This window comes from Microtus ochrogaster, linkage group LG5 (genome assembly GCF_000317375.1).
Source record: "Microtus ochrogaster isolate Prairie Vole_2 linkage group LG5, MicOch1.0, whole genome shotgun sequence".
In the NCBI taxonomy this organism is placed as follows: domain Eukaryota; kingdom Metazoa; phylum Chordata; class Mammalia; order Rodentia; family Cricetidae; genus Microtus; species Microtus ochrogaster.
The window spans coordinates 38,221,729-38,245,204 of NC_022031.1; the positions used below are offsets into that span (position 1 = coordinate 38,221,729).

At 46.2% G+C, this 23,476-nt stretch overlaps 2 protein-coding genes across 5 annotated transcripts in view; both read right to left on the reverse strand.

Annotated features, from left to right (window-relative positions):
• Positions 1-9,475, reverse strand: part of Vcp (valosin containing protein) — an 18,475-nt gene extending 9,000 nt beyond the window's left edge. The window contains exons 1-6 of one of the 2 annotated variants that reach the window (XM_005362054.3): positions 9,191-9,475; positions 4,381-4,492; positions 4,028-4,200; positions 2,728-2,870; positions 2,116-2,246; positions 534-665 (exon numbers count right to left, since the gene is read on the reverse strand). In XM_005362054.3, coding sequence (XP_005362111.1) covers positions 534-665; positions 2,116-2,246; positions 2,728-2,870; positions 4,028-4,200; positions 4,381-4,492; positions 9,191-9,207 — 708 coding nt within the window. In that variant the 5' untranslated portion in view covers positions 9,208-9,475. Of the gene's footprint in view, positions 1-533; positions 666-2,115; positions 2,247-2,727; positions 2,871-4,027; positions 4,201-4,380; positions 4,493-8,644; positions 9,160-9,190 lie in introns of those variants that run through there. The other variant, XM_013351853.2, reaches the window with a different exon arrangement.
• Positions 9,476-12,038: 2,563 nt separating this feature from the next.
• Positions 12,039-20,986, reverse strand: Fancg (FA complementation group G). Of its 3 annotated transcripts, none has more exons than XM_005362055.3 (14): positions 20,776-20,986; positions 20,526-20,619; positions 19,487-19,618; positions 19,071-19,273; positions 16,362-16,497; positions 16,091-16,221; positions 15,856-16,002; positions 15,438-15,598; positions 14,184-14,250; positions 13,725-14,011; positions 13,542-13,588; positions 12,887-13,036; positions 12,351-12,468; positions 12,039-12,211 (listed from the first exon to the last, which is right to left on the reverse strand). In XM_005362055.3, exons 1-14 carry the CDS (start codon positions 20,866-20,868, stop codon positions 12,103-12,105), a joined length of 1,875 nt encoding a protein of 624 aa, XP_005362112.1. In that variant the 5' UTR covers positions 20,869-20,986; the 3' UTR covers positions 12,039-12,102. The 3 variants fall into 3 exon arrangements, with proteins under 3 accessions (XP_005362112.1, XP_005362113.1, XP_026642602.1); XM_005362056.3 differs by having other exon boundaries at positions 13,725-13,986; positions 14,180-14,250; XM_026786801.1 differs by having other exon boundaries at positions 12,887-13,042; positions 20,526-20,616; positions 20,776-20,977.
• Positions 20,987-23,476: the final 2,490 nt, after the last annotated feature.

Below are 23,476 nucleotides of genomic sequence, written 5' to 3' on the forward strand. Positions count from 1 at the left end.
TAGCCCTGGCTGTGTGCTGGAACTCTGTAGACCTAGCTGGCCTCAAACTCTAAGAAATCCAGCACTCCAGTGCTGTGATTTAAGATGTACATCACCACCGCCCAGCCCAAATTGTCTTTTAATAATAAGTAATCAATTGCAACTTTTCTTCTTTGAAGTTGTCTGCAGCCTTATCCACAGGACACTGAAACTGCCCTCAAAGAAGTCAAAACCATTTGTATGCTTACTAGGCAAATTAGTCATTTCATTTTTGGTATGTTCTATTACATAGAAAAGGTCAGAAAACTATATTCTAGATAGGTGGTACTCAAATGTTTAACTCAGAAATCTAATACTTGATCAATTTTCTTCCTTTATTGAGTAATGGGCTATAAAACTGGCAAACTTATGGCTAACATTTTAATATGATCCATGAAAGAACTGTAATGTATATTATGTATGTGTATATATATCCACAAATATACACTACCCATTTGTTCTTTATAATGGTTCTAATGAATTTAGAGCCTTCTCTAAATGCTAAGGATGCTCACCTTCACACCAATTGCCTTAAAGAGCGCAGGATGTCTCAATGGCAATTCCACCATTTCCTTTATCTGAGCTAGCTGCTTCCTGCAGCCACCAATATCATCATAGCCTACTTCATTCAAGGACTCTTCCTCATCCTGGAAATGGAAGCATACAAAGAACAAAGAAAACAGGAATAGTATTGCCAGCAAAAATACAATTTCTCTAAACCCTCCCACTATGTGATATGGGAAAATATGCTGTATGAGAAGATTCTCTTCTATAGGAATCTCATCTTAAACCAGATGTAATGACACACGCCTGTAATCTCCAGCACTTGGAAGGCAGAAAGAGAAAAGACTGAATTTGAGGCCAGTTCGGGCTACAAAGTGAGTTCCAGACAGCCTATTTAGCAATACCCTGTCAAAGGAAAACAAAACAAACAAACAAACAAAAAACAGAAACAAAAACCTCCTCTGTCATAGCCCTTAGTCTTATAGATAAGGGATCCCTAAAACTAAAGCTAACCTATACATGACTGGGCCCATCAGCATCCCATTTTGAATGGAGTTGGGGTGGTTCATAAAGCATCACCCAACCCTGAGGAGCAAGCTGTAGGCAGTTAATGGCTGCTAGGAGACAGAATCATATTCCTTATGGTACAGTCACTGAGTCACTGGCAAGCTGTAGCTGGTCAATAACCTCCCATAGCAATGATCAACTCTAAATTCAGTGGGCCACCAAGAGGGGATGATACAAACAAAGAAATAGAAACAGAAACATGAAGTAGGAAGATTTTGAGAGAAAAGGGAGGACAGTGGAATAAGGCATGGTGGTGCATGCCTTTTAATCCCAGCTTGGGAAGCAGAGGCAGGCAGATCTGTGAGTTCCAGGTCAGCTTAAGTGACATAGTGAGACCCTGTCTAAAAAACAAACAAGCTGAATGGTGTTAGGACATGCCTTTAATACCAGCATCTGGGAGGCAGAGGCAGGTGGGATCTCTGTGAGGCCAGCCTGGTCCACAAAGTTGAGTCAGGACTGTTACAGAGAAACCCTGCCTTAAAAACACACACACACACACACACACACACACACACACACAAAAACCCAAGGAGGGATAATATGATCAAACACAGCTACGTGGGTGCTGGGAATTAAACCTAACACCTCTGGAAGAGCAACCAGTGTTCTTAACCACCAAGCCATATCTCCAGCCCGTTTATATTTTTTGAGACAGGATCTTCCATCATAGACCATCATGCTGGACTCAAACTTACAGTAATACTCCCATTTCCACCTCCTAAGCATTAGGATTATTGTCATGTACCACCACACTCAGTGTCAATCATTTACATCTTCTAGACTTCATCTCAAATCCATGACATTGGGTTCTTTCAATACTTAGGTGATTTTTCACTTCCATAAAGATCATCTAATCTCCAAAAGCATTCAGTTTGATAACCAACACAAATGCCACTTGAGTGGTAATAAAATTGGGAAATGGGGATACAGTTCAGTGGCAGTGCACTTGCCTAACATACACAAACCCTGGGTTCAATTCTCCAACACCACAAACAGAAAACAAACTAGGATAAGGGAGTAACTCACCTCTCGCTTGATTGGCTCCCCTTCACAGTGAATCACTGTGTCTGGAGCAACAATACAGTAAGGGCTGGGATCCGTCTCTACTACTTTGAACTCCACAGCTCGCATCCCACCCCGGACAAGGAAAATATCTCCTATAATAGAAAACAATACAAGCAAAATTAGAGGTGTCAAGAACAAGATCAAGTGAAAATTCTCCACCAGACCCATGATCACTCAGTAGATACCCTTATTCCCTAGCCAATAGAAATACTATTACTATTCAGCAATAGTAAAACTCTAATCTGTATTGCATTTCTCTGCTACTCAAGACTAGTATACAGAAATGGTATGACAGAAGCCCCCTTTAACAAACAATTAGGGTACAGATAGCCTAAGCTTTCACTACAACCAACAATGGCAGAGCTGTACACTTTAACCTTGACAGTCAGCAAAAAGATCATTCTTCAGAGATACATGAGAACTACTTACTATCCTGGAGCACAGAAGGAGGTGAGAAGGCAAACAAATATGTATGCAGGATACATATATGCATACTCGTAGATATGAAAATAACATGGAACCGTTTCAAAGTTTACTCAAGTATCAAGCATTCTTAGACTCAGTTTCTCTCACCTTTCCGGATGGGTCGATAAGCTTCCAGGAAGTACGGCTTAAGGTACACTTCAAAGAGATTGCCAGTGATGCCTTCCACCGTGTCATCGATGGGTAGCACATGGATACGTTTGCCATACTTTACATCAGGGCATGGCTGGATGCTGAGGATGACAAGCAGACTCCACATTACCAACCACACTGCAGCCCCAAGCACTGGGTGTCCGAAAGGGCCTGGCACAGACAGCTGATGGCAAGCGAAAGAGAAAAGGCAGGGATGGCCTTAGGTGAAGAGAAGGAGAGCAGGGTGGGAGAGGAGGCAAAGGAACAGCCAAGCAGAACTAAGACAAGTCACAACCACAACAAGGGAATAGAAGTCCACTCATCAAGTCAAAATTAAGAATACTTGGAAGCTGCACATATGCACAGTTCTATCACTGGAGTCTTCAATATGAGAGTCAAGGATAATTTTTCTAGTTAATACTGACCATCGCCTGTCTCTCCCCAGTGTTCAGATTACTGGGAATATAGGTACATGCTACCATGTCTGGCCTTCTAGTTAATACTGATATCCCACTTTTACAAGGGGGAGGCGGACAGCAAGGTTTAACAAGAGAAATCAAAACTTTTGATGTCAGTGAAAGACATTAAAAAAAAAATCTCAATCACAAGATCAAAACACCTTGAGAAAGTGACTAAGCAGGCTCAAGAAGGTACTTAAATTTAAAAAAAACTTCAGAAACTTGATTGATCCTGGCCAAGTAACTGGAGATTGTGGGAGCCTCGTGCCTAGCTGGGAAGAACAACCAAAATCATTCATCAAGAGCAATCCTAGGTCTAGCTGTAACTATGCTCTTCTCCCCCAGGTTTACTTATCTTTTTTGCTTTCCTTTTTCTTTTTGGAGACAGTCTCACTATGTAGACCACACTAGCCTAAACTCATAGCCCCACCTGTCTCTGGGTCCCACGTGTGTGCACCACCAAGCCCAGCCTAGGTTTACTTATTTTTAGAAGTACTATTTTAGAAGACCTCCCTTCCTACTCTCACTTCCACTTCATTACAGCACCATCACAAGCCATTAAGAAAGCCATGGAGATGCCAATTTGTCCTAATAACCATGTAGGGGAGGTGGATTTTGAAGTCTCTAGAAAGGCAATGCAACCTGAAGACAACCCTGAAAACATGAGTCTTCCCATGACCAGGTAGCTTCCTACATATGCAACTGCCATGGATTCCGTCCTGGTTTTAATGGAGGAGGGTTGGTGTCTATAATGCAGGTTGTAGTATATGGTCTCACATCCCCCTCCACCCCACACACACCTGATGACATCCCCTAGGCGAACACGAAGGTTATTCCGAACAACTCTATTCATTCGAATCTTCTCATCAGAGCATGTGTCATCAGAAAGCACGATGCACACAGCTTCCCGTCTCTTCTTTCCTTTTAGCAACACTGTGTCACCTCGGAACAACTGCAGTTCGTCCATCTTGGGCTAAGAAAAAAACAGTTAAAGACTTGGATCCACTGAGCTTTTCAGTAGGCTGAAGCCCTCTAGGCTAGAATTTCCTATAAACCCCCACTTTATCCATCACTGCAAGAAAAATGACAAAAGAAAGCAGGGGAAATCGTGCTCCTTAAGTGCAGTAAAGACTGGACTGTACACCCAATTTACCTGGGACAAGGACACCACACTGTTATCTTCATTGATGGCTTCATCAACAATTAACCGATTGGGTCGGTTCTTTTGTTTGAGAATGGCTGTTGATAAATCATCGCCTTTTGAACTAGAACAAAGAAAATGGGATCAGACCTAAAGGATACTGAGCTCCATCAATCCCTAAGATTCACATAGGCAAGAAAGAATGGATAGATGAAGCTTAAAAGCTCAGATAAGCAGGTCGGCAGTGGCACATGCCTTTACTCCTAACACTTGGGAGGCAGAGGCAGGTGGATCTCTGAGGCCAGCCTGGTCTACAAAGCTAGTTCCAGGACAGCTAGGACTGTTACACAGAGAAACCCTGGGGGGGATGGGGAGGAAGACACGCCGTATGGGCGAGGGACGATGACTAAGAAAGAAATGAAAATGCTTTCATAGCACCTGGTGCATGGTCACCATTGAAAAAGTTCTCTTATTGCTTGTCTTCCAAAGGAATGAAGTAAGCCAGAGAAACGTTTAGGGAAGCCATGTTCTACCTAGCAAGCCTCTGTACAACAAAAAACTTTTAGCATTATCCTCCTCAAAAAATAAACCTCATAAATCCAAGAACATTTCCTAGTACTACAAGACCACCAAGCACAAAACAACATAAAACAAAAAGTAATATATAACAGGACCAAAAAACATGCCTAGAACCTTCAGAAAGAGGCACCAACTCCCCCTGGCATTTCTATAAAAGCACATGACTTTTGTTAATCCAGAAACAAAAATTGAGATTTTTTTTTGTATTTTCGAGACAGGGTTTCTCCGTAGTTTTTGGTTCCTGTCCTGTAACTAGCTCTTGTAGACCAGGCTGGCCTCAAACTCACAGAGATCCGCCTACCTCTGCCTCCCAAGTGCTGGGATTAAAGGCATGCGCCACCACCGCCTGGCTGAGAATTTTTGAGACATGGGAAAATTCAAATCCTTCACTTAAATTAAGAAACTAAGTTGTTGCTGGGCAATGGCACCTTTAATACCAGCACTCAAGGGAGGCAGATCTGAGTTCAAGGCCAGCCTGGTCTATAGATGAATACCCTGTCGAAAGAAAGGAGAGAGGGAGGGAAGGAAAGAGGAAGAAAGAAAGGAGAAAAGAGAGAAAGGAATAGAAACCATGTTTCTTTTTAAAGTTTATTACCACATGAATTAATTACAAATGATTGGTTTAATTGACATTTCCATACATGTATGTATTTTATGAGCCCCCATTGCCCTCTCTAGGCCCTCTCCCACTGATCCTTTTCCTCTGTTTTGTGTATGTGACCAAATTATTTTAATTAAGAGCTAACATGATGAGGGGTAATCTACATGAGCAACCTGCAAGTGGCTGCACTACTTGAGGAAATGTGGCCCTTTACCCATGCAAACCATTAGCTGCCACTAACTACTGAGGAACTAGTGGGACCTTATGGCCCCACTAATTTTCTAGAAGTTAGTGTTATTCACTAGAAAGTGATATCTACCTGTCTTGAATGTATATATGTTATGGTAGTTGCTTTGTCTTCCTACCATGTGGGTTCAATGGACTGATCTTAGGTTGTCAGGTCTAGCAGCATGTGCCTTTACCTTCTAAACCATTACACTAGTACCAAATGTCATAACTAGCTTATTTCTAGCATCTACCTACTCAGTGGTCTCTCCCTCTGAAAAGTTACCTCTGACCACGAACAGTGGAATAAGCCTTTAATCCTAGCACTTGGGAGGAAGAGGCATGTCGATTATCTATGCATTTGAAGCCAATTTAGTCCACAGAATTCCAGGCTGGGGCTATATAGTGAAACCCTATCAAAAAGAAACAAATGAAACCCCCAAAACACTTTTCTTCCAAGGTTTGAGAAACGTTACTAACCAAAATAGAAGTCAAACGATGGAAAAAGCAAATGAAGGGGAGGAAAAAAACTTATTTCTGCAACAAATCAATAATAGGCATAGTGCTTCATGCCTGTATCTCAGCAATTGCCGAGATACTACTATTTCAATAGTAGTAATCATAAATGAGTGCTTATAAAGCATCACATTGTTCTAGGAGAGAGATGAGACAGCAAAATCAAACAAAAAGCACTGCCACTGGAAATAATCTTACCCGCACTTATAGACTATTGTTTTTATTATTATTATTATTATAAAGGGCCTTGCTATATATAGCCCTGTCTGACTATATAAACTAGGTTGACCTTGAACTTGCAGTGATCCTGACTGAAATCAGAGACGCGCATCACCGTACTCAGCTATGTTACATCTTTAATCACTACTTCAGATAAACTAGTTTCCAGAGTAGTTTCCTTAGCTCTAACTTGCCTCCTCATTTCAAAGGGTGTGGCCACAATGCTGCTGAGATTCCAAAAATAAGTGCATTCACCAAATTTTCTATTTTCCCATTTTCTCAAACTGCTTTGCCCAGAGGCTGCCCATCTTCTTATTTTATTTACAGGACTGAATTAAAGATAATTCCTCAAGTTATCACTTTGTATTTTAATCTCAAAGCTGCATTTCAGAATCAGGGCATGGTGGCGAACACCTTTAATCCCAGCACTTGAGATTGATTGGCCAGCTAGTCTACAAAGTGAGTACCAGGGCAGAGAGGCTGTCACACAGAGCTGGAAAGAAAAAAAAAAGAAAGAATGCAACTCCAGTCTGACCGAGTCCTGATCCTGGCTCTAGAGATGAGTGGTATGCCTTTAAAGACCTGTAATTCATCTACCCATGGAGTTAGAGCTGAGAGCAACTGCAGCTCTAAATGTTCTTTAGGGAAATCTATCGTCTGCATGACTCAGGTCCTTTCTAGAACTCAAAACCACACAAGGGAACTTGGAAGAAGTTCAGGTAAGAACCATCAAGAAGGCCTAAAGGTAAAAACATCTATGATGCCAGATTTCAGGAATTAAAAAAAAAAATCTGGATATAAATGTGCATACTGTGACTTTTCTATGACCCCATTTATTGGGGGATAAGGGTGGCACAGCAGCAAGACCAGATATTCATTTATTTTATTTTTTTTTTTAATTTTTCTAGACAGGGTTTCTCCGTAGCTTTTTTGGTTCCTGTCCTGGAAATAGCTCTCGGTAGACCAGGCTGGCCTTGAACTCACTGAGATCCGCCTGACCCTGACTCTGCCTCCCGAGTGCTGGGATTAAAGGTGTCCAACACCACAAGATATTCAAAACAACCTTGACTCCGTGGCTGAGTTTAGTCCCAGTACCTGGATGGCAGAAGCAAGTTGATCTCTGAGTTTAGGGCCAACCTGGTCTTCAGAGTGAGATCCAGGACAGCCTGGGCTACACAGAGAAACCCCATCTTGAAAAATAAGCAAAAAAACTTAACTTTACAAAAGGATAAATAGGGGGCTGGTGAGATGGCTCAGTGGTTAAGAACACTAACTGCTCCTCCAGAGGACCTGGGTTCAATTCCCAGCACCCACATGGCAGCTCACAGCTGTCTGTAACTCCATTCCAGAGAATCTGACATCATTATACCAATGCACATGAAATAAAGTTAAATAAAGTTTAAAAAAAGATAAATAAAACAAAGGTGAAATACTACAGAATAATACTTAAAGTATACTTTGTTGTTTTTGAGACAGTGACTAGGTAGCCCGGGAACTCTCAAAGTAAATTAGGCTAGCCCAGATAGAACTTTCTGCCTTTGAGTGCTGGGATTAAAGGCGTGCACCACCCCACCCACCCTGGCTATTTAAAATACTAACAGTCCTTTTAACTAAGCAACTGAGTGAATATTTCATCCCAAGGAAATGAAACTCAAAACAGCTAATCTCCTCAAAACAGCAAGAAGATTTGTATATTTTCCTACGTTTGCTGATTTTTCTTTTTTGCTTGGGTAGCTCTAGTTTCTAAACGGAATGTTTTATTTGATGCTTTCCTGAAAAAGTTGGGGCCATAAAATCCCAAGGCCCAAACAATCTCTAATCGTAGCTACTTGGGAAAGAGATGTGTGTTTTTAAGAGTTATTTAAGACTAAGTCAACTCTAACCTGCAATTTCTGAAAGTCGTAATACAGAAAGCAGAAACAAAACAAAACCAACTCAGACTCTAACTTCAGCACCTTAAAATAGAAAAACACCTTTCTAGCCACCCCCTGGACAAAGGTAAAATAATAATAACAGTAATAATAACAGGTAAAGCTTCCTGGTATTTACAACAGGCCTAACGAGGTGAAAATCGCCATTTGAGCAAAGCACGACCTTCCCTCTCCCTATCGGACCCAAGGTGCAAAAGATGCCAACCTCCGGCAAGGCCGTCCGGCTCTACCAGGGCCGACCTGGGCTTCCTTCTCCCAGCTTGCTCGGCCCGGCCCTCCCGAGTCCCGGGGCTCCAGAGGCCTTCACGTGGCCCCAAGTCCACGCCCACTGGGCCCAGTCGGGGCCTCCGGCTCGCAGTGTTTTCTCTTCGCGGGCTCAGGGTCTTCCGCGAGTGGTCGGAGAAGCGCCCGACCGGTGTCCCAGCGCCATGGAGTTCCGCGCTGGCAGCGTGGACCCTAAGGCCTAAGTAGGCCGGGGCCGCCGTGCCGAGGGAGCGAGGCAGGCCGACCGGGGCCTGCATGACACAGCACCATCTTGCCCAGGCTCCGACCCAGGCCCAGCGCGGGCCCGACCTAGGGGGCGCGCGGGTGCACAGCCCGGCCCGAGGCCCTCACTCGCCCCTTTCCTCTCCTTCCGTCTCTCTCCTCCCGGCCTAGACTCTCCGACGCGGCCCTACAGGGCCTACCCAGAGCGGCGAGTCCCACGGTGCGCGCCGCCGCAGCCGGCAGCCGTGCGCGCGCATCCACTTACTCGGCTCCAGAGGCCATGGCGCGCGCCTGTCCCGGTCGGCGGCTGTGGCGGCCTGAGGGTAACGGCTACGAGAATGGCAGGCGACCGGCTAGGCCCGGGCTTGACTCACTCAGGCGGCGGATTAACAGCAGTGACAGACCCTCAGACAGCCTCCCTCTCGCTTCCTCCCAGCGGCACCGGGGCGGCAGGCGGGCGGGAGACGCTAGCTCCGGATCCGCGAGGGGGCCAGCGGCAGCGACTAATCAAACGACGGCTGCAAACGCTTCGCTGAGACTGAGCCGAGAAGAGCCGAATCATCGGAAGGAGAGCTGCCCTCACCTCCACCAATCAGCGCCTGCCTGGAGACTCGTGCCCGCCTCTCCGTGCCTCTCCCCAGCAACCCGCGGACCACGACCAATCAGAAAATTCGCTTAGGGTCTGGCCCCGCCTCAAGGCTGCAACACGCCTAGTAACGCCACGTCAATTGGCCGCAGTACTACGCTTCCTCGACGGATTGGGATTCCTGACCAATCAGCAAAAGTAATAGGCCAGCTCGGCTGGTAAAAGGAGAGCCTTTAATTCCTCCGAGGAGGCCTCTCCTACTTGGCTCCAGTTGATTGGCTCCTCAGTTTATAAGCTGCAGGAAGAACCTGACACAATGGCTTGAATCCCTATTAGTTTAGTCGGGTTGTAATGGTAACCCACATAGTTCATTTCTCGCCAATCCTGGGGATCCTCTTACTCCACTACACCAACCCTTCGTGCTCCTTTACAACACTGACTCCAGCGAAGGGCGTGGTGGTTGGGCTAGGTCTGTAATCCTAACAGTTGGGAAGCAGAGGCAGGAGGATTATTAGTTGGAGATCAACTCAAGAGACAGGACCTTTTCTGAAAAATAAAACCAGATCGGGTGTAGTGGCGCAGATCTATACTTCTAGCATCGATACAGTGTCTCAAAATTAAATTTGAAAAGCAGTGTGGTGGCACATTCTTTTAATCTCAACACTTCAGAAGCAGAGGCAAGCGGATCTCTGAGTTTTCAATCAGCCTGATCTATTTAAAAAAAAAAAAAAGTCACAGCCAGGCAGGGCTGCATAGTGAGACTCTGTCTGAAAACTAAGTAAATCAAATTTAAAAAAGCAAAAACAAGTGGATATGGTGGTATTGACCCTAGATGCCTAGATGCCAGTACTCCACAGCTATGAGCGGGAGGGCTGAGAGTTTGAAGCCAGCGAGTGCTGCAGAGATAGACTAGCTGAGGCACCCTTTCTCCGGGACCCTAGTACTGAAGTCAGCAGCACCCCAGCTCCTAATCCATTCTATTCACATTGCATGCTCCTAAGTAATCCCCTAAACTTCACAGTTTCTCGGGGTTTGGGAGTCCATACTCCCTGCCGTAGTGTATAAATATCACTACTGAGGAGGAACACTCAGGTTCAGAGAGGTCAGTGACTTCTACAGAACACACAGCACTTTAGCAGTGCCTAAGAGCAAGAAAGTCAACCCCAGGCTGGGATTAAGGTCCTTAGGACTCCAAAGACAATGAATTGGCACTCATTGTAGTCCACAGGCTGTTAGCTCCAGTAGAATCCTGATTCCGTTCACCCTTAACCTCCTACCCCAGACTGATCTCAGACAGTTTGGCTCTAGAGACGGAGCTACTCTGAGAAACATCTCTTTCATTTCTGTTTTGATATTTTTAAACAGGACCTCTCTACATAGCCCTGGCTGTCCATGAACTCATTGTGTAGAGCAGGCTGGCCTCGAACTCCACTTGCCTCTGCCTCCCGAGTGCCGGGATTAAAGCTGTGCACCACTTGTCCCTCCCTTAAGTATCATGTACCCACTCTTCCTTAGTGGCCTGTCAAAATCATTCTTCAGACCTGACCTCACTCACTGTCACCTAGCCCAGATTGCTGTGCTTTCAGATAACAGAGCTAGCGAGATGGTTCAGTGGCTAAGAGAATGTAACTGCTCTTCCAGAGAACACGGATGGATTCCCAGCACCCATCAGGTGGTTCACAACCTCCTGTAACTATAGCTCTGAGGGACCCAATGCCTCTAGCCTCCAAGGGCATCCACGCACATATGGATAGCATACACACACATGATTTAAAATAAGTAATTGAAAATTTTAATAATAATTTTTAAAGGACTATGTCACTGTTTCCTTGAAAGGATTAATGTAACATTTTCCTAATACACCTCGAGCGTTTAAGTTAGATTGGGGGGGGGGGGCTGGGTGAGGGATAGGGACTGTGGATTATGTGTGAGGGTTTGGAGTTCAGTCTCCACAATCCAACCTTCCAAAAGGAAAGTGGGGGGAAGAGGGAATCTGGGAGGCGGGGAAGGCAGACAGAAATGGATGTTGGAAAGATAGCATCTTAAAAACCAACATCCAGCCGGGCAGTGGTGGCGCACGCCTTTAATCCCAGCACTCGGGAGGCAGAGGCAGGCGGATCTCTGTGAGTTAGAGGCCAGCCTGGTCTACAGAGCTAGTTCCAAGACAGGCTCCAAAGCCACAGAGAAACCCTGTCTCGAAAAAAAAAAAAAAAAAAAAAAACAAAACAAAACAAAAAAAAACCCAACATCCAACTAGTCTGCCATGAGCCTTCCCATTCAACCATGTATAGTAAGCAGATAAGAGATAAATATATGAGATTTTACTCAACACACACACCAAAAAGAAAGAAAAAAAGAAACTGGGAAAAAAGTGTCATGACCAAAGTCAATGGTTTGCTTGTGAAAGCATTCTGGAACCAGACTGGCAGGAAGCAGAGCAAGGTTCATATGACACCAACCTCCTCAGTGGAAGAATTATTTGGGAACAGTCAGCTCCAGCCATATTATCCAAAGAGGATAAGGCAGAGAAAACCCCTCCCCACGGAGACGGTCCACAGGGGCCCTAGCTCAAGCTCCTGGGAACAAGGAAACTACAGGTCACAAGACTCCAGCAGAGATGTTCCAAACTCCTCAAGGAGAGCTTCACAGTTAGGGGGATGAATCCAGCTCAAACAGGTTTCTAAATACAGTGGAAGAGACCTGAAAAGCAAGAATGGTGATGCCTAAGAGTGAAAGATCGACAAAGGCTTGACATCCTTCCTTCCTTCTGTTCCTCATCACCCCCACAACAGGATTCCAGCTCCCTCCACAGCCCCAAGCCAGGAAGACTCAGTCTCACCAGGTGGCTTCTTCCTGTGCTGGCTGAGTTTGGGCCTTCTGCCAGAAAGCAGCGGCCTCATTCTTCCGTTCCAATCTTTTCAGAGTCTGAAGCAGGTAAAAGGAACCATCTCTGTTGCCTACAGCCCCACCCCAAAGTACAAAGACTTAGAACCTGATTTACAGACCTGGAGAGAGGAAGCATCTTGTCTACACACACACACACACACACACACACACACACACACGAAACCAAAACTAGATTATTTATAACCATACTCTCCCAGAAGCCACCACCTGCCCAGTACAAAGTGTTCAACTGGCCCTGTTCTTACAAACCCACCCCTACATAGTCCAGATCTTTATGTCTGAGGACAACAGGGAGACCAGGGAATTTTTAGGAGCTTGCATACATGTTTGTTTGTATATGCACACATGGGTATCTCCTGGGTATTATAGTAAAAACCCACCCAGTCTTCCTATCTGGGCATACTATGCTTACACTTCTGTCCAAGTACCACCCCTCCTGGACAGCTAACGTCATATAAACGTACTTACCTGGGCATATCTGCACACTAAGGAGGAAGTCACTTAAGGCTTTGGTATCCTGGTTACTGGCTGCCCATTCCAGCCCACGACTAAGCAGAGCAGCTACTTGAAGATGTTTCAGTGTCACATCAGGCCTACACTTCTGCTCACAGTTGGAGCCTGCCCCTAGAGATCACCACCAAAGTCAGCAAGTATCTTCCTGTCATCCCAGACACAGTCGCTAAACCCCCAAGTCCCCAAGTCCATTCTCATCCTGCCTTCCCCAACTTTTTTTTTTTTTTTTGAGACAAGGTCTTACCACATAGTCCCGGCTGACTCAGAACTCACTATGTACATCAGGATGGCCTCAAATTCAGAGGTCTACCTGCTGAAGGGCTAGGATTAAAGGTATGTGCTACCATGCCCAGCAGGTCTCCTGAAGTCTCCCAGTCTAGTGGACTGAAGTACAATGGAAAAGGAATCCACAAGCCACTTTCAGGAGTTAAGAAAAATTGACAATCTAAATTAGAGTCAGGCATGGTGGCAAACATTGAGATGTAGAGGCAGGAAGAACAGAAGGTCATCCTTGACTAAAATAGTAAACTTAAGGCCAGCTGTTCTATATGAGAACCTCTTTTATAAAAAAGAAAAGGAAAAGAGACTTTTTTTAAAAAAATTAAATCACCTTGTTCTTTGTCCTCAGGCAGGGCCCGAAAGAGCAGCTCGAGGCACCTGAAGTAGGATATAAACAGGGATAAAGAGCTGACCTCAGACATTAAGGTGACTACTGAAAACAAAGTCCATCAACCAAGGTCCCCACCAGAAGTCATCCTTCCACACCTCCCCAGCACTCTGCTTCCTGACTCACTGGCTAAACTCACTAAGTGCCTCTTTTTGAGCCTTTAATTGTGACCAGGCCTGGCCCTGAAGCAAGTGGGTGGCAGAGACCCAGAATGGGCAGTATGGCAGTTCTTTGGCTCTTTTTCTGGCATTTTCCCACAAGGACATCTTGGGAAGCAGAGATGAGGTTCGGCTGAGCAGTTCCTCGCATACAGTCAAAGCATCTTGGGCCCGGCCTGCCTGGATCAGCGCTGCTGCTGCCTCCAGACACAACTCTGGTATACAAGGCCCTGTAGAGGAGGTGGGTGGGGAGAACTGGGGGAGGGGGGAGGAGACAGTGTCTTGAAGTGGCATGACACCATTCCTGAGCTCATCACCAGGCTCCAGTACCATGCAAAGAGAACTGGTCCCCCAGGGAGACCAATGAATAGGGTGGGGGTGTCCCAACCCACCCACCTAACTGCAGAGAACCTTAAAACACACCTACCCCTGGCTCTGAGCCGCCCAGCAACATAGCTAGCAGGTCCAGGTAATGTTCCGAAGCATCCTCTGCCCTGGAGAGGCAGGCAGACCGTGAGTTTCACCAAGGACTCTGGCCCCCCATAAAGGTTCCAGTAAGAATACTCTCTTTGCTAATGGATGCCTTGGGCCCTGAGGAGTAAACGGGGAGCAGGGTTTGGGAGCTCCAAACCTGGCTCAGAATAGATCTAGCCTATTTCAGGAGAGATGGTGGAGGTTTCTGTCTGCATGAGGACTTCTCAGTTAAGGTCCTGCTTTAAGGCAGGAGGCTATGTCTTGCCAATGCTTTAATCACAGGGATAAGCAATCACACAAGAGAAAAGAAGGGGTCTGGGGAACATGGTTCAGTGGATACAGTGCTAGTTATGCAACTATGATGAGTTTAGAGCCCCAGTACTCTTGTAAAAACCCAGTACGGCAATGCACTTTTTCTTTCTTTCTTTTTTTTCTTTCTTTCTTTCTTTCTCTCTCTCTCTCTCTCTTTCTTTCTTTCTTTCTTTCTTTCTTTCTTTCTTTCTTTCTTTCTTTCTTTCTTTCTTTTAAGATTTATTATGTATACAGTGTTCTAACTGTGTGCATGCGTGCAGGCCAGAAGAGGGAACCAGATCTCATTACAGATGGTTGCAAGCTACCATGTGGTTACTGGGAATTGAACTCAGGTCCTCTGAAAAAGCAGTCGGTGCTCTTAACCTCTGAGCCATCTCTCCAACCCCTTGTTTTTGTTTTTATGAGACAAGAGTTTCTCTGTGTAGCCCTGGCTATCCTGTAACTTGTTCTGTAGATCAGGCTGGCCTCAAACTCAGAGATGCACCTGCCTCTGCCTCCCAAGTGCTGGGTTTAAAGGCGCACACTACCACTGCTGCAGCCACTACAACTAGGCTACAGTACACATTTTTAACCATAGCACTGGGGACGAGGGAGGAGTCAGAGACAGGCAAATCACAGGCTTCATTGGCCAGCCAGTCTAGCCAAAACTGGTGAGGTCCAGGTTCACAGAGAGATCCTGTCTCAAAACCTACAGTATACAGCAATAGAGGAAGATACCTACTGTCAATCTCTAGCTTTCACACACCCCAAAATAGCCAAAAGCTCCCTCATCCCTGCACACACAGGTATACCACATATACCAAAAATAAATAAAATTTTAGAGAAAGAGAATTACAGTTCAACAAAAGCTTCAGAAATGGGAAGAGAGGCTCAGGTGAGCAGCTGGGAGACTCACCTCCCTGTCTGTAGACATCGACTTGCTAGCAGGTGCTTAGCCTGGCTCTGTGTGCCGCAATGAAGAGGGGAGGCTGGGCCAGGTTGTGGAAGTAGCAATTCTACCTCAATAACAAGTTTGAGTGTTGAACTATGAATGGGGCTATGCGGGGCACTCAAGGCCTAAAAAGAAGAAAAAAAATTTAAATCTTTCTTTTTTCTTTTTTTGGTTTTTTTCAAGACAGGGTTTCTCTGTAGCTATGGAGCCTGTCCTGGAACTAGCTCTTGTAGACCAGGCTGGCCTTGAACTCACAGAGATCCGCCCGGCAAGAATTTAAATCTTCGAGCCCCACACATCTGTGCACTTCTGTCTTGACGAGTCACCCCAACACAAGCACCTGCGCAGTCCTCCACAAGGTGTCTCCACTGAAGCTCCTCACCTCAGCCAGCAGCTCCAGACTCTCCAGTTCTGCTGCTGTGTCTCCTAGTTGCCGATATATTCTGGAAGCCTCCAGAAGTGGAAGGGCACAGGTGGCTCCCACCTTCAGGGCTGCAGTCAAGTACAACAGCGCTCTCTGTGGATTTCCCTATATGAATGGGAAGAGACAAGCCTTAGCTACCCTCACAGAGCATGCTGCCCAGGGTTTCTCCCAATCCCTATAGGTTTATCTTTACCATCTTCCGAAGACAAGTCCCCAGCGCTGTGTACACCTGGACTAACACAGAAGGTGGACACAGGCCTGAGGCTGCTTCATGCAGGCTGCTTAGTGCACGGGGTAGGCTCCCTGTGATTAGCTCCTGGAGGCCTGGGGGCAATCACGGTACAGGATTAGAAAAGCCAAGAAGCATGATGGGAAACAAGAACCTAGAGAACTCCATGAAGATACAGAGAGCATAAGCCCAGAGGACCCCTTAGGGAAAGAAAAGATGAATCAGGTTACTAGACCTTGGCGGCAGGCAAATGCTGTCAAAAGAACATCCCTCAAACTCTCAGCATTCTGTATACTCAATGGGGCATCTGCCTTTTCAGCGGGAGGGCTCCAGGACTTTAGCAGTAGCAGCAGATCCTCAGAGGTCTCTGTCTGGAGAGATATGGACAGTCAAAGGCTCTATCCCTGTAAGCATCCTGTCTCCTCCTGTCAGTCTGTTCCTGTGAGCATCCTGTCTCCTGTCAGTCTGTCCCTGTGAGCATCCTGTCTCCTGTCAGTCTATCCCTGTGAACATGCTCTCTCCTCCTGTCAATCTGTCCCTGTGAGCATCCTCTCTCCTCTTGTCAATCTGTCCCTGTGAGCATCCTCTCTCCTCCTGTCAATCTGTCCCTGTTTTCTTTTTTTTCTTTCTTTCTTTCTTTCTTTCTTTCTTTCTTTCTTTCTTTTAAGATTTATTATGTATACAGTGTTCTAACTGTGTGCATGCGTGCAGGCCAGAAGAGGGAACCAGATCTCATTACAGATGGTTGTGAGCCACCATGTGGTTGCTGGGAATTGAACTCAGGACCTCTGGAAGAGCAGCCAGTGCTCTTAACCGCTGAGCCATCTCTCCAGCCCTCCTCCTGTCACTCTTATCCCAGTCTTTGAGCCCAAGAATCCTTCTGATTACTGTTTCCCCATTATAAGAGAAAGATAACTATGGGGCAATGATGTGGGCAGGACGAAAAATCCTAGAAAGTAATAACTGAAGTTCCCTGTCACTCATATGACATGGGACATGGAATGTGCCTGGGTTACTATGAGAAGACTGAGGCTAGGAGGTGGCTTCAGCAGCCACAAGAGCCTTATCCTGACTTGGATTTATTAAGCTATTTTTTTTTTTTTTTGGTTTTTCGAGACAGGGTTTCTCTGTGGTTTTGGAGCCTGTCCTGGAACTAGCTCTTGTAGACCAGGCTGGTCTCGAACTCACAGAGATCCGCCTGCCTCTGCCTCCCGAGTGCTGGGATTAAAGGTGTGCGCCACCACCGCCCAGCTTATTAAGCTATTTTTAAAACTGCCCTCAAGAAAAATCCCCCACTGAGGAGCTAACCAGAGAAAGGTCACTCAAAAACAAACAAACAAACAAACCTGGTTTTAGCTGGGCAGTGGTGGTTGCACACGCCTTTAATCCTAGCACTCAGGAAGCAGAGGCAGGCAGATCTTTGTGAGTTTGAGGCCAGCCTGGTCTACAGAGTGAGTTCCAAGACTGTTAGGGCTACACAGAAAATCCCTGTCTCAGGGGGGAGGGAAAAACAAACTGGTTTGGTTTTTATTTGGGGTTTTTTTGTGTGTTTTGTTTTTTGTTTTTGTTTTTTTTTGTTGTTGTTGTTTGCTTGCGTTTTTTGCCAACCATCACAGCAGCCTTCCCAGCAGATGACGCTGTAAGCTGAGAATGGTGGTACAGGCCTGTGACTCTAGTGATGCAGCCTCTGAGCGGTGGTTCTCAAGTTCCTAATGCTGTGACCTTTTCATACAGTTCCTTATGCTATGATGACCCCCCACCTTAAAATTATTTTGTTGCTTCTTCATAACTGTAATTTGATTCTATTATGAATCATAGTATAAATATCTGTTTCTGATGGTCTTAGGTGATCCTGTAAAAGGGTTATTTGACCCTCAAAGAGGTCACACACAGGTTGAGAACCACCACTCTAGCAGCTAAGGCGAAAAGGATCATCTTGAACATGGGCTACAGAGTAAGTTCAAGGCTAGACTGAACAACTTAGTAAAGTTCTATCTCCAATTAAAAAACAGTGAGAACCAGGCAGGGGTGGCGCAAGCCTTTAATCTCAGCACTCGGGAGGGGAGGCAGAGGCAGGTGGATCTCTGTGAGTTCAAGACCAGTCTGGTCTACAAGAGCTAGTTCCAGGACAGGCTCCAAAACTACAGAGAAACCCTGTCTTGAAAACCAAAAAAACAAAACAAACAAAACAATGAGACTTGAGAGCTGGGTATGGTGATTCGCACCTGTAAAGCTCGGCATTGGAGGGGCTGAGCCAAGGAGGAACGCAGCAAGTTTGGGGCCTGGGTACACAGTAAGAGCCTGTCTCAAAAACAACGAGACCTGTCATGATGGTGTAATCCTCTAAACCCAGCACTTAGAGGCAGAGGTTGGAAGATCTTTGTGAGTTTGAAGCCAGCCTGGTCTGCCTTGAGAACAAGTGTGGGTGGATGGGTAGGGGGTGGTGTGAACTTGGAGAGATGGCATTTGTTCTTACAGAGGACCCAAATTTGGTTCCCAGCACCCACATGGTGGCTCACAACTATCTGTAACTCCAGTTCCAGGGAATCTGACCCTTTCTTCTGACCTCCATGGGTACCACGCATGAATACTGTATACATACATACTTATAAGTCAAACACTCATACATATAGAAATAGATTTTTTGTTTGTTTTTTTTTTTTTTTTTTGGTTTTTCGAGACAGGGTTTCTCTGTAGCTTTGGAGCCTGTCCTGGCCTCGAACTCACAGAGATCCACCTGCCTCTGCTTCCCGAATGCTGGGATTAAAGGTGTGTACCACTACAGCCCAGCTAGAAATAAATTTTCTGAAAGAGTGGTGGGAGGGGAAAGGGAAAATGTATCTCAGCAGTAGAGTGCTTGCCTAGCATGTCTGAAGCCCTAAGTAAAATACCACAGCTATGAAGACAGGAGGGTAGGCAAGTTCATCTTCACTTCCCCAGTTACCTGGCTGGCATTTAGGGTTTGCAACAGCAAGGCCAGATCCCCCGGGTGGTTAGTACTCATCCAGAGGATAGCCTGAAGGCTGGCCAGGCAGTATAAGGCAGGTAGCAGCTCCGGCAGAAGGGAGGAGGCAGAGAGGACAGAGTGCCACAGCTCCGGGAGTCTCTGCTGCGACTTGGGCTCCAGCTGATTCTGGGTCTCCAGCACTGTAGAGCACACATACACATCCATCTCTCAGCTCCCCATACTCTCTGGTCTAAAATCCCAAAGAAAACAGTAACGCGCCTGGTCTGAGGAACATGCAGAGGACTAGAAAGGGCATCATTCTCAGCGAAGGTTTTGGTGCCTCTCGCTCTCTTCCAGCCCCTAGCCTCACCTCTAAATCCAGACTGGATTGTTAGGGACGTGGGAGGTCTTACCTCTCTCTAGGGCCCTTTGGATATCCTGGGTAAGGTCTTCAGTGAAATCCTGGGCCAGGCTAGCCCTCAGGATTATATAATTACAGGTGACAGTCAGCTCCAAGGGAAGAGCAGGAACAGCAGCAGGGAGTCCTGGAGCAACAGATGCTGGTCTCTCAGGCTGTCCCATGCGATGCAGCCCGAATGCTTTCCACAGATGCTGGTCTCTCAGGCTGTCCCATGAGATGCAGCCCGAATGCTTCCCATCCCTGAGATCAAGCCCACTCCCACCAAGATGGCTTCAGTAAGGAATTCATCTTTTGGTCAGACAACTTGGAGAGAAGATCTCGAAATCTCCTGAAAATCATTCTTCAAATGTTGCGGGGGGGGGGGGGGGGTAAGGAGGCATTCACCTATTGAAAGACAATTCCACCCCTGTCTCTTTTGTGCTTTAAACAGTGTACGGGGGGCGATTAGTCGAACCATTCATTGTTTCTAGGGTAAACATCCGAATGAACAGTTGTTTTCTAGACGTTCTTAGACTTTGAAGAAAACATGTGAAACTGTGGTTGTTCTCTGTTATCTACAGAGCTGTTTTTCTGAAGGAGCTGTACACCCTTTGCATGGCTTTGTCACCGCGAGACAGTCCTGGCACACTTGGAGCGCCTAGCATTATTGGGCACTACAAACAGTACACAATAGGGACTAAAGTGACAAGGGTGTGATGCTGTCCTCCAGAAGAACATGCAGATTAAATCAGGGGCTATTGTATGAGGAGCTTGGTTTACCCAAAAAGCAACTTTTGTGTAGCAGTCAACCAATACACCTTTGCACGGCTATTCGAGGTTTAGTCCATTGGAGGCTGGACCTCCCTGCTGCAAAGAGGCGAAAATTCATCTTGAAGTGACCTTTCTTTCTTTGATCGTCCGCACAATACAGAACACCCGACAAAACAGGGGTCCCTGAGCCCCAGAATACTCACAGTTCCAGAGCCACGTAAGAGAAGCTGATCTTTGGCTGCTGGGGAGAGGAAATGAAGCTCCCTGAAGCTCTGTCTTACCTTGCAAAGTGATGAGGAGCTCCTTAAACCCTTCCAGTGTGTCTTGAGCCAACTGCTGTCGCCTCAAAGATGGACGAGAATCCCCAGTCAGCTGCTGAAATTAGAAGGTGATGGACACATTTTCCAACCCCTTCTGGTTCTTCCGATAGAAATCAAGCTCTGCTCCTTTCCCTAAGCTAGGGTGAAATCATTGCAAAACCGCTTTCTGGGATCTTGAGGACACAGGACGAGGGTCCCAGCAACATCTTACCTTAGCCTGTCTAACGAGCCGGTCATTCTTTTCCCTCCACAGGTCCAGGATACTAGATGTTTTGGGGAGGGCTGGAATGATCTGGCTGGACATTGTCGCTGAGGTGGCGCCCCGTTACCCGAAGAGGTTTTCTGATGGGTGAGGCTGGTCCCACCGACGCCTTCACCTTAGCCGCGAGCAGGGTGCCCCTCTCGGTCGCAGCGGGCGGGCTCTCGGTGGCCAGAAATTCACTCACTCCTCGCCGCCGCCACCGCGGCTCTGGTTGGCCAGGCTGCAAAGCTCTCTGCCGCGGTTGGTTCACTTCAAGAGTAGGTTCCCGCGGGAAATTGAAAAGAAACCCGGAACAACTAGGTGGGGAGACAGGCCAGTCACAGGCCAGGTACAGACAGTTGGCTTTGGCGTGGGCCAAAGTAGTGAAACTAGGTTAGAGAGCGAGCCTTGGCCCCAGAGTCTCTGGCCCCGCTCTGCCTGAGCACCAACGGCAGCCCAGGTTTTCCCCTCCGTGGCAGGCTGGCCCGCGCGGTGCCTGCTGGGGGTTGTAGTACTGTGGAGAGAGCCCAAGGAAGGGTTCCCCCCCCCACTCATCCCCCCCTCCACCCCCATCCCACCCCTATCAAAGAAATGTCTCCTGAAAGCTAGGGACAGGGGACTGAAGTCTTTGGTAATCTTCCCATCCTTTCTCTTTGAGCAAAAAGCCAGGGGAATCGGACATCCCAAAGCAGAGAGGAGATAAAAGTACATGACACTGTTATAATCCAAAACGATTCACAGAAGAAATGCAAAATCCCCAAATATAAAGATTAGAAAACAAGCGACCACCTTCATGGGTTTAATAAGTTTTGGTTTTGTTTCGCTGTAGTAATTTCTGAAGACTATTTTTTAATATTTATTTATTTGTTTGTTATATATACAATATTCTGTCTGTGTGTATGTCTGCAGGCCAGAAGAGGGCACCAGACCTCATTACAGATGGTTGTGAGCCACCATGTGGTTGCTGGGAATTGAACTCAGGACCTTTGAAAGAGCAGGCAATGCTCTTAACCACGGAGCCATCTCTCCAGCCCCTGAAGACTATTCTTTGTTGGTAATTATGTGTCTGTGTCTGTTATGAGTAGGTGCATGTGAGTACGTGTACATGAGGTGGCCAATGCCCTGGACCTGAGCTTCAGGCCGGACCCGCCTGACGTGGGTACTGGGAATAGAGCAAGCACAAGCCTACAAGAGCACAGTATACTCTTACCCCGGAGCCATCTGTCCAGCCAAGTGTTATTTTTGAAAAAGTCTCACTGTGTAATCCTGCCTGGCCTGGTACTGGCTTTGCAACCTCCAATTGGTGGTAGTCCTTCTGCCTCAGTCTCTCAAGTGCTGGGATCACAGGTGCGTGCCACCATGCCCAGAAAGCAATGAGGGTTTTGTTGTTGTTTTGTTTTGTGAGACAAGGTCTCTCTATGTAGCCTTAGCTACATGGAATTCACTTCAAAGATTCTCAAACTGTGGTTCTTAACCTATGGTCAAGACCCCTTTGGGGAGGCCGGGCGATGGTGGCGCACGCCTTTAATCCTAGCACTCGGGAGGCAGAGGCAGGTGGATCTCTGTGAGTTTGAGACCAGCCTGGTCTACAAGAGCTAGTTCCAGGGCAGGCTCCAAAGCCACAGAGAAACCCTGTCTCGAAAAACAAAACAAAAAAAAAAAAACAAAAAAAAAAGACCCCTTTGGGGTCCCATATCAGATATTTATGTTATGATTCATAACAGTAGCAAAATTACAGTTAAGAAGTAACAGTTAATAATAATTTTATGATTCAGGGGTCACCACAACATGAGGAACAGTATTAAAGGGTTGCAGCATTAGAAAAGTTACGAACCACTGGTCTAGAATATCTGGTCTCAAACTCCTAAGGATTTTGCTGCCTGTCTCCCAGTGCTGGGATTAATATGTGTGCCACCATGCCCCGCCAAAACATTTCTTACTTGGTTTATTCATTTCTGTCTTATGTGTGAGTGTTCTACATATTTATACTATGTATACCTCAGGCAAGCTTAGTCCTGGGGAGGGTTAGAGAAGGGCATCAGATCTCCTTGTACTGGATGGATGGTAGCAAACCAGTGCGTGTGCTGGGAACTGAATCCATAGCCTCTACAAGAGGAACAAGTGTTCTTAGCCACTGCAACAACCCTCCAGCCAACAATATGTTCTTAAATCAATTAATAAGCATGAACATTAAGTAAGAATGAAAAATGAAGAATAAAAAGTTGAACTTCATTAAAATGGAAAATATTTAAACTGGGAGTGGTGGTGCACATCTCTGATGGTAGCGGCGTGATGGGAGTGGTGGACCAAGATCTGAGGCAGGAGGATCAACAATTCAAGGACAGCCTTGATCCACATGAGACCCTGAAAACCAAAAAGCAAGCAAAAAAACAATAATAAATAAATCTCATGCTCCAAAGAGAAAGGTATCTATCTATAAGAAAAATCACACCTTCAATCCCAGCACTCTGGAGCCAGAGGCAGGTTGATCTTTTTGAGTTTGAGGCCAGCCTGGCTGGTCTACAAAGTGAGTTCCAGGACAGCTAGGGCTGTCAAAGAGAAGCCATGTCTCAGAAAACAAACAAAGAAAGGGGAGGAGAAGGAGTAGGAGGAGGAGTAGGAGGAGGAGGAGGTCTGTGTGGACAGTTCAATGGTAGAGTTTCTTGGGTGT